The sequence below is a fragment of the Saccoglossus kowalevskii genome, chromosome 1 (assembly GCF_978046115.1).
Source record: "Saccoglossus kowalevskii chromosome 1, keSacKowa6.1, whole genome shotgun sequence".
In the NCBI taxonomy this organism is placed as follows: domain Eukaryota; kingdom Metazoa; phylum Hemichordata; class Enteropneusta; family Harrimaniidae; genus Saccoglossus; species Saccoglossus kowalevskii.
Window position 1 is genome coordinate 2,282,066 of NC_140641.1, and position 12,583 is coordinate 2,294,648.

General features: G+C 34.2%; 1 protein-coding gene across 5 annotated transcripts in view; it reads right to left on the reverse strand.

Moving 5' to 3' along the window:
* The window catches only part of LOC100379061 (ubiquitin carboxyl-terminal hydrolase 9X-like), a 213,458-nt gene that overhangs the window by 169,046 nt on the left and 31,829 nt on the right, over positions 1-12,583 (reverse strand). For 3 of the 5 annotated variants that reach the window (XM_085498319.1, XM_085498327.1, XM_085498310.1), the window contains exons 9-17: positions 9,225-9,291; positions 8,945-9,043; positions 8,265-8,350; positions 5,968-6,106; positions 5,793-5,855; positions 5,565-5,654; positions 4,876-4,980; positions 4,232-4,444; positions 3,965-4,081 (exon numbers count right to left, since the gene is read on the reverse strand). In XM_085498319.1, coding sequence (XP_085354445.1) covers positions 3,965-4,081; positions 4,232-4,444; positions 4,876-4,980; positions 5,565-5,654; positions 5,793-5,855; positions 5,968-6,106; positions 8,265-8,350; positions 8,945-9,043; positions 9,225-9,291 — 979 coding nt within the window. The remainder of the gene's footprint in view (positions 1-3,964; positions 4,082-4,231; positions 4,445-4,875; positions 4,981-5,564; positions 5,655-5,792; positions 5,856-5,967; positions 6,107-8,264; positions 8,351-8,944; positions 9,044-9,224; positions 9,292-12,583) is intronic. The other 2 variants (XM_085498322.1, XM_085498316.1) reach the window with 1 other exon arrangement.

Consider the following 12,583-nt stretch of genomic DNA (forward strand, 5'->3'; position numbering starts at 1 on the left):
GTAAAAAACTTGTGCAACAAAACACAGCTTTGCATACAGTACTCAAGTTCAAACATTAATAAAATAAGGTACTTTTGTTTCCCCAAAGTATTATGATACAAGTTCAGCTTTAGAATAATTTAGATGCAATCATAAATTCAAAATCAAAGAAAGCTTAGAAAGAACTCCCATGTGCTGAGAGTATTGGAGACACATTAAATATAATTTGAAATTACTTAGCTGAAAACTAATTATGCAAATCAGAAAATTAATATGACCAGATTTGAGTGTAAAACTAATGAGGTCTGCGCAATGTAACAGAAAATCTATGTCTCCAAGTTTAATTGAAATGTGATTAGAATCAAAAAATTATGAATTATTATGCTTATTAGGGAATTAATATGAACAGATTTTTACCCCAAACTAATTAGGTTTGTACATTGTCCTAGAGCATCTTTGTACTAAGTTTCATTGAAATGGAATAATTAGTACCGTAAAAACTCCAAAATTTCGACCCCTCTAAAAATTCGAACGCCTATTTATTTGCCGGGTTTCGGTGTTTTATTTACCTCCAAATTTTCGACTCCACTAAAAATTGCCGGCTCATTCTTATTCGAAAATTGCGACCAGTTTTAGTTTTCCCCCAAACGAAAAAAACAACCGATGTGAGCGTTCAAACGGGACCTTCCTCAAAGGCATGAATCCGGGTTTCTGATTGACTGAGAGATTTTTATTTTATTGGTAACGAAAATATATTCTAAATAAACGAAGTTTCAAATAAAAACGAACACAAAAATCTCGGCATGCTGCGTTTCTGAATTGTTGATTATTACCGTACTCAGTAGTGATTATAATAATGTAAACAAAATAAATTTGTTGAATGGTTATGAAATACAAATAAAAGTCAACTTAGTTTCATCGTAAGCAAATGATTCCGGTCTTGTATAAACGTTTGATGCTGTAGGATATCCGCCATGTTCTCTTAGGTCAAATAGGTCAAATCGCTAATTAACCAATCAAAAAGCTGGATGATGCCAACGTGTTCAAATTACCATAGCTTATTTAAATATGTTAATGTTATTGAACGCAATGCGGAAGAGATGTTGTAGTACGATATTTTGGCTTGGATTTTGATGCGAAAACGGCATGATTTTTTTTAAATAAAAAAATTAGTTGTTTTTAAAAAATAAACTGGTCATCTGAAGAATAATTTAACATTGTTCACAGTGATAACAGCTCATTCTCGAAAGGAAGCTTACCCGCTCACGCTAGTCACGATAAAAATCATACACGTGTACTCTTGAATAGACAGACGTCAATGACTACGGTAAAACTTAGACTCTATTTTAGCCGGCAGGATTGATTGAAATGTCCGAAAAATGACGCCAAAATACACCTTAAAAGTCCCATTTTATTTTCTTAAATCCCATTTTATTTTTTAATCCAAAGGCGAATTTACGGCAGAATCTGGTCCCTCAAATAAGGGACACGTGAGCTTTGATTCTAACCGGATACATTGCACTGGGTCGGGGAGATCGTTTGCTAAACTTCCATGTATCTTTTGTCCAATGGGTACCTGTACTTCGAACATTCGCAAGTTTTCCTAGGTAGTGCGAGACAGCTTTGTCTTTTGACCTATTAGTTTTGTGCTGACCTCTTCTCCGCGTCTTGATGTTTTGTTTTGCTTGTCATAATACTCACTGATTGATGACTTTGTTTAGATTTTGAGTTACAACTCGGCCATGACCTTTGCTTTTACCGTGAAACATGGGGAAGTTTACGTCAATTGACAGACATTGCATTTTTTAAAAACTAATGAAGCACACTGTCTATCATCCCCATTTTTTCATTTGCTGATTTCTATTCTGAAAAATTCGACCATCCGAAAATGCACCTTAATTTTGACTCTAAAAGTTTTTACGGTACTTTAGATATCAGTGTGAAAGCTTAAAATTGGTTAATTATGCAAATTAGGTAATTAATATGTACAGACTTTAACCCACAATTATTCAGGTCTGTCTATTGTCCTACAGCATCCATGTACATTCATTGATATGTGATGTATAGTACCTGAGATATCAGTGTGAAAGTTGGTTAATTATGCAAATTAGGTGATTAATATGCACAAATATTTACCGGAAACTAATTGGGTCTGCCTAATTCTAGATTCATTGAAATGTGATGATTAGTACTTTAGATATCAGTAGAAAAGCTGAAAATTAATTATGCAAATTAGGTAATTAATATGCACAATTATTTACCCTAAAACTAATCAGGTCTCTGCATAGTCCTAAAGGATCTATGTACCTAGTTTCATTGAAATGCGATGATTAGTACTTGAGATACCCGTGGAAAAGCTGAAAATTAACTAATTATGCAAATTAGGTGATTAATATGCACAAATATTTATTGAAAACAATCAATCTCTGCATAGTCCTTGAGTATGTAAGTACCAAGTTTCATTGAAATGTAATGCTAACTACTTATATCAAATGCTGAAAATTAATTAATTATGCAAAGTAGGTAATTAATATGTACTGATATTACCATAAAAACTATCAGGTCTGTGCAGTGTCATATGACATCTATGTACCAAGTTTCATTGAAATGTCATGATCAGTATTTATATCAAATGCTGAAAATTAATTAATTATGCAAATTAGGTAATTAATATGTACTGATATTACCATAAAAACTATCAGGTCTGTGCAGTGTCATATGACATCTATGTACCAAGTTTCATTGAAATGTGATAATTAGTACTTGAGATATCAGTGGAAAAAACGAAAATTGACTAATCATTATGCAAATTAGGTAATTAGTATCCACGGAGTTCAGAGCATGTATGTACAAAGTTTCATCAAAATCCAATGAGTGGTTGTTTAGATATCAGTGGAACAATCATGGAACAGCTAAAAATCAGCTAATTATCATGCAAATTAGGTAATTAATATGCACGGATTTTTACCAAAAACTAATCAAATCTGCGCATATGTTCAGAGCATCTATGTACCAAGTTTCATCAAAATCCAATGAGTGGTTGTTTAGATATCAGTGGAACAATCATGGAACAGCTAAAAATCAGCTAATTAACATGCAAATTAGATAATTAATATGCACGGATTTTTACCAAAAATTAATCAAATCTGCGCATATGTTCAGAGCATCTATGTACCAAGTTTCATCAAAATCCAATGAGTGGTTCTTTAGATATCAGTGGAACAGTCATAGAACAGCTAAAAATTAGCTAATTATCATGCAAATTAGGTAATTAATGAGCATAGATTTTTACCAAAACCTAATCAAATCTGCGCATTGGCCCAGAGCATCTATGCACCAAGTTTCATCAAAAACCGATGTATGGTTCTTGAGATAGCAGTGGAACAGTCGGACACACATACACACACACACACACACAGACACACTAACTGCAAAGACTCCCATTTTGTGCTTCGCACATGGGAGTCAATTATAGCTTCCGGAGAGCTTGGATTATACAGAGGAAATTATGATATAAAGTCAAGCAGTTTTATCCAATCAAAGATATGAATTCAAGGATCAGGTCATTCATGGTATCCATATACAATGCCAATAAATTCAGGATTTATTTTGGCACTTCAAGTCATTTCTGGTATCATTTGTGTGTGTGGAACACAGGCAGGAGTTTGAATAGAGAGTCTTGCTGTACATTTTCCAGAAGAAGATGTGTTTACTTACTAAGAAAATATTACTACCTATATGCACTATTAAAGCATTATTATTCTTTCCAAATGAATGTTTACAGTAGTTATGTTTATTGTTGCGAGTAAAAGATTCAAGGATTGATTGATTGTTTGATTGGGCTGGGATCACTGGTGAAGTACAATACAATTGACACAAATGTAAAATTTGCAACATACATTATATTTTTTCAACCTCATGAGTTTACCTTTAGATGTAATAAATGTTGTCATGCAGTATTGTAGGTCTTAAAAGCAACACTTACTTCTGGAAAAAGAAGACAGATTTCTTTAATTTGTTTCAATGCTGGTATCACCCACTTATCATTTCTCAATTCTTCCACAAAACGGTCAATCCAATGCGTCTTCTGTGCATCTCGATCCTAACCAAAAAAAAAAGAGTACAATTCAATGGGTATGAATAATTCACAAAGATACTGAAGGCGATGAAAATGCACACTTTAAATTATTCCATAGTATGTTAACTACCGTAATACAAATTTAAAAATAAAAGTATTCAAAACTGTACTCACACTCACCTGCGAACAGCTATAGTCTAAAATTTTAATATGAGCATTCAAGGCTTGATCCATGATATCTGTAGGTACATCATCACTATGAGCTAAATTCCATAATAATCCTAAAACTTTATGTGCCATCACACCATCTTTATCATCTTCAGCTAATCTTCTTATCAGTTCTAATAACTTCTCTCTTTGTTTTTTACTTGCATGTTGCCAACTATCCTATTAATAAGATGGTATTACCACAATTAACACATGCACAAACCAGGTTGATAGAAAATACTACTTCTATATTCCTCAGCATTTGATGCCATTGAAACCTGTGTCCTCAGTTCTGCAGAGACAGAATGATTTTTTACAGAGTTGCAGTTTTTAAAACACTTAAAATGGTCAATTTTTATCTTTAGATGTTGCGACAACAAATTATAATAAGAAAAAATTCAGCTACAAAATACTTTATATGTATATGCTGTAATGAAACACAGTGACACATCTCTGGGAATGCATTGAATGTCAACATGAGCTGAGAGAAGTCATTGGCAATTTCAGTTCTTCCTCAGTCAGAGGATATCACTATTACACTCAAACTCAATTACTCAAGTGTTTGCTGATTATTAAAATTAATAATGAAAATGGCCATAATTGGGACTCACCTGGAAACATTCAAAAAGATGATCCAACTGTTCTGGTGAAAAATCCCAGGCCAATTTAGCCAATAGATCATGAACATTTTTCACTATTGCTTCATGTTTACCAGCCTAATAGAAGAACAGAATATTGAAGTAATATAGTAAAATATAAATATATACAATAGTAAAAGAAAACATGCAAACCATCGTGTCTTGTCTTTGTAACAATTTGAACAAAATCGGTCTAGGCATGTCTGAGAAATGTCAGACAGATGTCTGGAACTCAAAACACAAGTCCTTGTTCCAGATGGGAACTATAAACTGCATTGTACATAATATAACATAATGAATTCAGGAAAAGAATTTTTCTCAAATTATATTCTCAAAATCCACATTCAAAAAGCTCAATCTGAGTTCAGTAGCAATCAATATATATATAACACACACATAGCAATACTGTATTTGCTCTATAGAAAACCATCTCCAATAGAAGTGCCTATGAACCAAAAATTGCACAATATGACTTATTTTGACCATAGAAACAGCTAGAAATTTGCTAGTGCATATACAAATAATAAAGCATATATGGTGGTTACAAAATCTCAATATGTGTCAGGGCTCAATTTTGAATATTTGATGAGTGATGGCTTATAATGGCAAAAATCATATTGAGCACATTACATTTCGGCTTAAAATTATATAAAGGACTATACCTGTGCAGCCCAAATGTTATCTAAATCTTCCATTGTCAGTGCCTTTTCTTTAATAACAAACCTAAGAATCTTCTCAAGTTTTTCTACATACTGCAAGTAATAGATACACACATTTGATGTATATTTTACCAGTAGTAAAATGGACCATGTAAAAGACTGGTGTGTTTAAAATGACAACATTAATGGTAGTAAATATCCAATATTTATATAGAACAGAATGTAACACACCTGAGGTTGATGAAGACTATCTCTAAGAACTATTGATAACACACTATTTTTTTGAATCCATCCCTGTTGAACAAAAAGACTTATCACGTGAAACTTCACACTATCAATTTCTATTTAATATATGTAATTACTTTTATTACAATACAGCAGAGCTTTTATTAATTTTCCCACTTACAGCCATTCGTTCCGCTGTTAACCACTCTTCTTCTTCAATTCCACTATGTCTATGTGTATAGTAGGAGACACTTGCAATAACTTTATTCACTTCATTTAAAGCGTTCATTTTACCATTGAATGATGATATCTGAAGCAACCTGCAAGAATATGACTTGGCATTACTTATGATTTTATTAGAACAAGACAAGAATGTCATAATTCCTGCAATTGACAGAGTGCTTAACAAATAAAATAGTTTATATTAAGCAATGAATTACATATGTAGTCAGCATTGTTGATACAGCTGAAGGGAGGTAGCAAGACATGTAATTAGAAACCAGATTGGGAAGGCAAGGACAGCAGTCAATTTGCTTGAGAGTTTTGAGATTAAGAGTAATAGGCCCAAAGATTAATTAAGATTTTCAATACAAATGTGAAATCAGTTTTGTTATATAGAAGACAACCTCAGAATGCAACAGGAAAATTCAAGCCGTTCCAAACTCTTGCTTAAGAAAAATACTGGAATATGCTGGCCGAACTGAATTTTTTTGTAACCAAGAAGCTCTGGGAAAACACAAACCATATACCAACAAATCAGGTGAAAAAAAGAAAATTAAGGAAAGAGCCAGAAACCATCACGAAAAAGGCATTGCAATGAAATCCACAGGAAAAGAGAAAAAGAGGAAGGCCAAGAACATGGGAAAAGAAAATGAAGAAGATTGGGGACAACTGGCACACAATCACCAGACGAGCCTAATCTTTGGCCTAATCCCCAAATTATCTCTCATGCATATGTACCAGACAATGTATATGTAAGGTTTGTAGAGAATTGGTCAAGGTATGTTAGAGATGCAGCTCCAAACACATACATACACGAGTCTGGAATACAATTTATGAAAACCTAAACAAAGCCTAATACCGTAAAAACTCAATCAATTCGGCCATGTGAAAATAAATATTTTTGGGGGTGGCCGAATTGATTGAATAAATATAGAAAATATGTTTCCAAAGTTGTTGATTTTTTTGAATATTTGTTCATTGTTTTTTAAATGTGTGTATTACCGTAAAATTCTTTGGATTGCTATGAAATGCAAGTAAAATTCAGCTTAGTTTCATCGTAAGCAAATGTTTTAGGTCGTATGCAAACGTTTGATGCAATACAATAGCCGTCAGGTTTTCCCAAGAGTTGACCTGAACTGCGTTCTTTGACCCAAGTCTCTAATTAACCAATCAGAATGTGTGATAGTGCTCATTTGAATATGTGATCGGTGACCTTGTGGCGAACGCAACACTAAAAGCATTTACCGATGTTGATTTACCTTTTGGCATCAATTTGGGGGGGGGGAAACGGCATGATATTTTTTAAAATCAAAAAATTATACATTTTCGAACGATAAACTGAGCAGTGAAGAAGGTTTTAACAGCTAAAGTATAGCGTTTTTCCCAAAGATTACATCAGACAGAACTCAGTCTGATGTAGTCTGATGTACGATATTGAAATGATTGGGCCTGGGATTCACACCTCTCATCGTCTCATCTGACGCTTTGCTGGTACCATGTGCCGCTACTGAAACAACTTCTATATGTGAGCGCAGTCTTCAAGGTCACAATTTTTTTACCCAGTTTAAATTAAAAATCCACTTTTTAAAAAACAACGTTGCAAGACAATGTTTCGAACATCACTGGAATGACTGCTGAAAAATCCAGCAATAATTTTATTTGGGTCACCCCCCCCAAAAAAAGACATTTTGGCGTACTGCGCGACAGTGTAAACATCACTGTCCAATATAAATATCGCTTCCACGCTACGAATTGTCGACTTTGTATCGGCTTGTAGGAAATTAGCGATGACTTAAAGTATTTTGTGCATCGTGATGATTTTTTTGGCGATTATTTGCAACCGGTGTACCGACACGTCCACAGACTGTCATTTATATGTCCCTTGAACAGCCACGGTTGACACAAGTCTATGACTGCACATATAGTGGATACCATGTTTGCTTTATGTCGTATTTACGTGGATTTGTGAAACAATACCTTTGTTGAGAGTGACATAAAAATCGGGCAATGTCATCACTGGACGAACTAATTGGATACAAACAATAGACCGACTGGACAGACGGCTGAACTAAATGAACACATTTTAAAACTAACAATGACACACAAAATAGGTGGCCGAATTATTCGAGTGGCTGAATTAATTGAGTTTTTACGGTAATCTCTGTCAAAGGGAGACAAATAAATTACTATTCATTATATAATTTTGATAGACTACAATCCAAACTTCACAATGGATAAATACAGTAAACTACTCACCTCAAAATCATTTTTAATCTAAACATTTCTAGATTTTTCACTGTTTCTTCTTGGTTTGCTACTCTAGCTGCTAGAAATTTCAGTGACTGTAGAGTAAATAACAAGTCCGAATTGTTAAATATCATAATATAACTTGCGCTGCCATTACTGAAACACTGCATTCCAATGTGCAATGTTAGTAAACAAAACAGAAGTGAGATCCCCCTTTTTCAATGAGAACTTTATTGTTTTAAGCTTAAATATTCTTTAAACAATCAAGTTTATCATTCATTATTATCATATAGACTCCTTAAATTCCCCATAAATAATTGTATTCAGAAGAAACCTGTCAAACATTACTTGACCTTACAGGGATTGAAATAGAATTTGTTCCCTGCATGCACAGTGTGCATGTTAAATTTGAAATTTACCTGCACCAACGTGTTGTGAAATGCACCACTTTTAAAGTTTAAATAAAATTGACGGGTTCTCGATTGACGCGATCACGAAAGAATTTGCTATTTTTTAGTTGTCTTACAATGTTGGTTGAACTTAATTTAGGCTTAGTGAATATAATGAGAAATTGTTGTGTTAATTTCTACATGCACAGTGTGCACATTAAATTTTGAGTTTACTTGCACTAGCTAATAATCTATGTGCATAGTGCAGTGTGCACCAGAGTATTTCGATCCCTGCCTTACCTTGATAATAGATGATAAAGCATCATTTTTGGCTTCATTCTTGGCTTCTTTTTTCAACTCATCATCTGTCAAATTATCTAAGAATCCTGGTACTTTTTCCTATCAAAGAAACAGACACACAGACAGACAGACATATATATTCATGTTATTCAGGTATCTTAACATAAACTTATAAAAGCAAAGACATGAATAGCCTTCCAACAAGGTAACAACTAATTATGTTCATTTACGGGCAAGAAAGTTTCACAACATAACTAATCAACAATAAATATTTACTTACAATTATCGGCATAAAGTACTTTTGCACAGTATGTTGGGTAATCATTTCATAACACAGTCCCCAAGGCCTGACAAAGAGAATGTCAATAACATTTGATAAGAAATCATGATTCAAGTATGGAAGATCAATATTATTACTTTATTATTACAATGACAATCAAAGTTAAACCATGCAAAGTTCATCTGTGTGAATTCTATGATTTGAGAATGTAAATTCTTATTTTTAAACGAAAGACCACTAGTTGACCAATTCTTGAAATCGGGTCAGGACAGTATTACAGCAGTCAAATAATTAATTTGTTATCATTATTAATTTCTACAGACCGTGAGAATGCAGACTTTGTATGCTACAAAAATCAAACAATTAGATTTTTATCTTGTATAGCTTAATGTTGATCTTTGAGAAGAGAATGTGTTGTTGAGATACCCTTACTTAATCAAATTCATCATAAAATATGTATGACATATTATTAAGTGTGAAGATGCAACCAAAATACTTTCGCATTTGTCGAATCCCACAGGTGTTTTGACAGCATTACGATGCTAAGACATTTATCTGTCCTGATTTTACATTTGCCTTTTAGGCACAAGGTAGGATCTTGCAATGAGCAGAAAATGGTCTATGTGACATAACTGCTGTAGTATTAAGTCACACATATCGAATTTTAGACTCTGTTGTTACCCAAAAAGCTGACAAAAAAACGATGTGACCAGAACTATACGAGATATGAGAGCTGCTTGCAGTTAGATTGCAAATAATTTTGACAAGTCCAAATTAATAGGAGAATAAACCCAAAATACCTTCATACAAAAGTATTAACACCAATGCAGTGTTCTCCCCAGACTCCATGCCAAGCATAATTAATTTGCATAATAACACATCTAATTTGCATAATTTATTTGCATAATAATTAGTTTCTCCAACAAACATTGTGATACAGTAACTACAATAAAGAAGAGATATTTTTATACAGTTTTGTAGCTCATATATTTTATATCATTTTTATATCACTTCATTGTATTTTATGTTTGCATCAAGTCAAATCAAGTTTGAAATATGAATATATTGTTATCCATGGTAACTGGTTCATCATTATTTTGTGTACAACAAGTACAGTCAGTTTTAATGTCAGTGTCACTGTCAGATCATATGACGTGGGGAAAAACATTTTTTGGTTAAATTTGTAAAGTCTGCCAGATTACAAGTTATCAAAATATGAAATTAATAAATCAATAATAAAGTTTTTTTTTAAAACGGCATTTCAAAACTCATGCCAGCTATTTTTCATTGATCTATCTATACCTTATGCGTAACGCTACAATCACCACGGGTATTGTCAGCTGCTGTTGCGATCATCGGTCCCTGACTTTTTGGTTTAAAAATACACAAATTTAATTTTGTTAATTAAAACGATTCATTGGCGATTATCTTAGAAATTACATCAAAATCGCCAACGAGATGCACTTTGCGTCGCCATCTTTGTTACCTCGATCGGAATCCCCCTTGTAACCCAGAATGCACTGGTCGTGATGTCACACCATGCGTTACATTGCTTCAGTGGCGTTCCTCGGTAATGAGGCACTCTATGAATAAGGTATTTCTAGAGGTCAGGGTTTGTTTTTTCTACGGCATTCTCGTCTGCAGTTGAATAATTTTTGCTTCGATTTATTTATGTTTTTTTTTCCCAATGCGACTTAATTTCACTTTTGTTTTTTAATTCTTGGTAATTAGTGTCAGCGGCTATGGAGTAGTAAAAATCACAATTAACCGCAGTGCAGCAAAACGGGATAGATCTTCCCGATGCAATGGGTTAATTATTACTTTGCAGGCCCTGATCCCCTTGAAAGACTTCTTGTAGACTTCCGTTTTATCAGTGTTTTTGTAAGGCTAACAAAGGCAGGATTACCTTTCGATCAATACATGTTATTGTTTTAAAGATGTGCAAGATGAGGTTGACACTTGTAAACAATACAACAACCTCAAGCATCGCGGACAGGATTTCAAGAATCGCTGGCGAAACGAAAGCGACGCGGCTACTTGTCTAAGCGACGCAGGCACGCGGTGCCTGAAAGGCCTGAGGAGAACACTGCCAATGGATAAGGGATGACAGACTATGTTGACATTTAAGCAGGGTTCTCCCCAGGGCTTTTTAGCGCCGAGGTCCGCGGCGCTATACCTGTGAATCTCGGCGCTTCACTTGGGACCTCGGCGCTATGTGTTCCCACCTCGGCGCTTGATTTCATATTTGACATGCCAATATCAGATGTGAAAAAGCTTTGTTCGCCACGCCGGTCGGCCCCGACCGTCACTCAAAATTAGTGACCACCACGGAAATGCTTCCGACGAGGACTATTGTCTGATTGTTGGTATAATTAAGTACCGACCGACACGCATCCTGCCAGTCGTGGATTATAATTTATAAACAATAGACCTAGTCGCACGATACGTAGCGGCTAGTCAAATTTGTGGAATTAGCACCTCTTTGTTTGTAAGTAAATACTTTCTGCGATAGACACAGTCTTTAGATTTAAAGCTAAACTTATTTCAAAATCAATTCCACCTCGATATAAGATGGTCAAATCGGAGTTCACGATCAGTTCACGCTACTCAAGAAAAAAACAACGTGTTTATTGCGTGATTTGGTAAAATACATTTGAACTGTTATCATTGCGAATCATGTAAAAACTATTCTTTCAAGACCTAATTTACCTTTTAAAAATTGCAAATCACCTCTTTCGAAAGCCGTCATGCAGTTTTCAATTGAAATCGATGCCAACACATCGTGCTACGACATCGCTTTACTTCCGCAATGTAATTTTTATGCTCACTACCATTCGGAAAACTTCGGGTTCTACCGGCATTACCATGCGGCATTTTGATTGGTTAATGGAATTCTTGACCCATCGGGTCAAAGGACACATGCTAATGTTTCACAAACATCATGGCGGGTCTGTTTTTTTTTTACCGAAGCGATCAAGTGATCAAAAATAATCGCTCCCGATAAAAATAAGTCTGATTTTACTTACATTTCATATCAAAAAAAAAAGAAGTAAAATTTGTTGAGGAATTATTGCTATAACTGGTGTATAACATGGCCAAGTAAGTTATGTCACGTCGTAACTTTGATGATCGTTTTGAAGCTTTATTTGTTCGCTCATTACTGTAATTGTAAACGTTTTAGAAGTTGATGGTACGAATAATAAATTACAACAATACGTCAATTAATTACGTGATCGATTTTTTGAAGGAGAATGTTTTTGGAGTGAATAAAATTATGAGATTCGTGAACATAAATCTGGCTTAACGTTTTGAATGCGTTTCCTTCAACGTTTTACAAAACAATTAAATTGCAACAATAA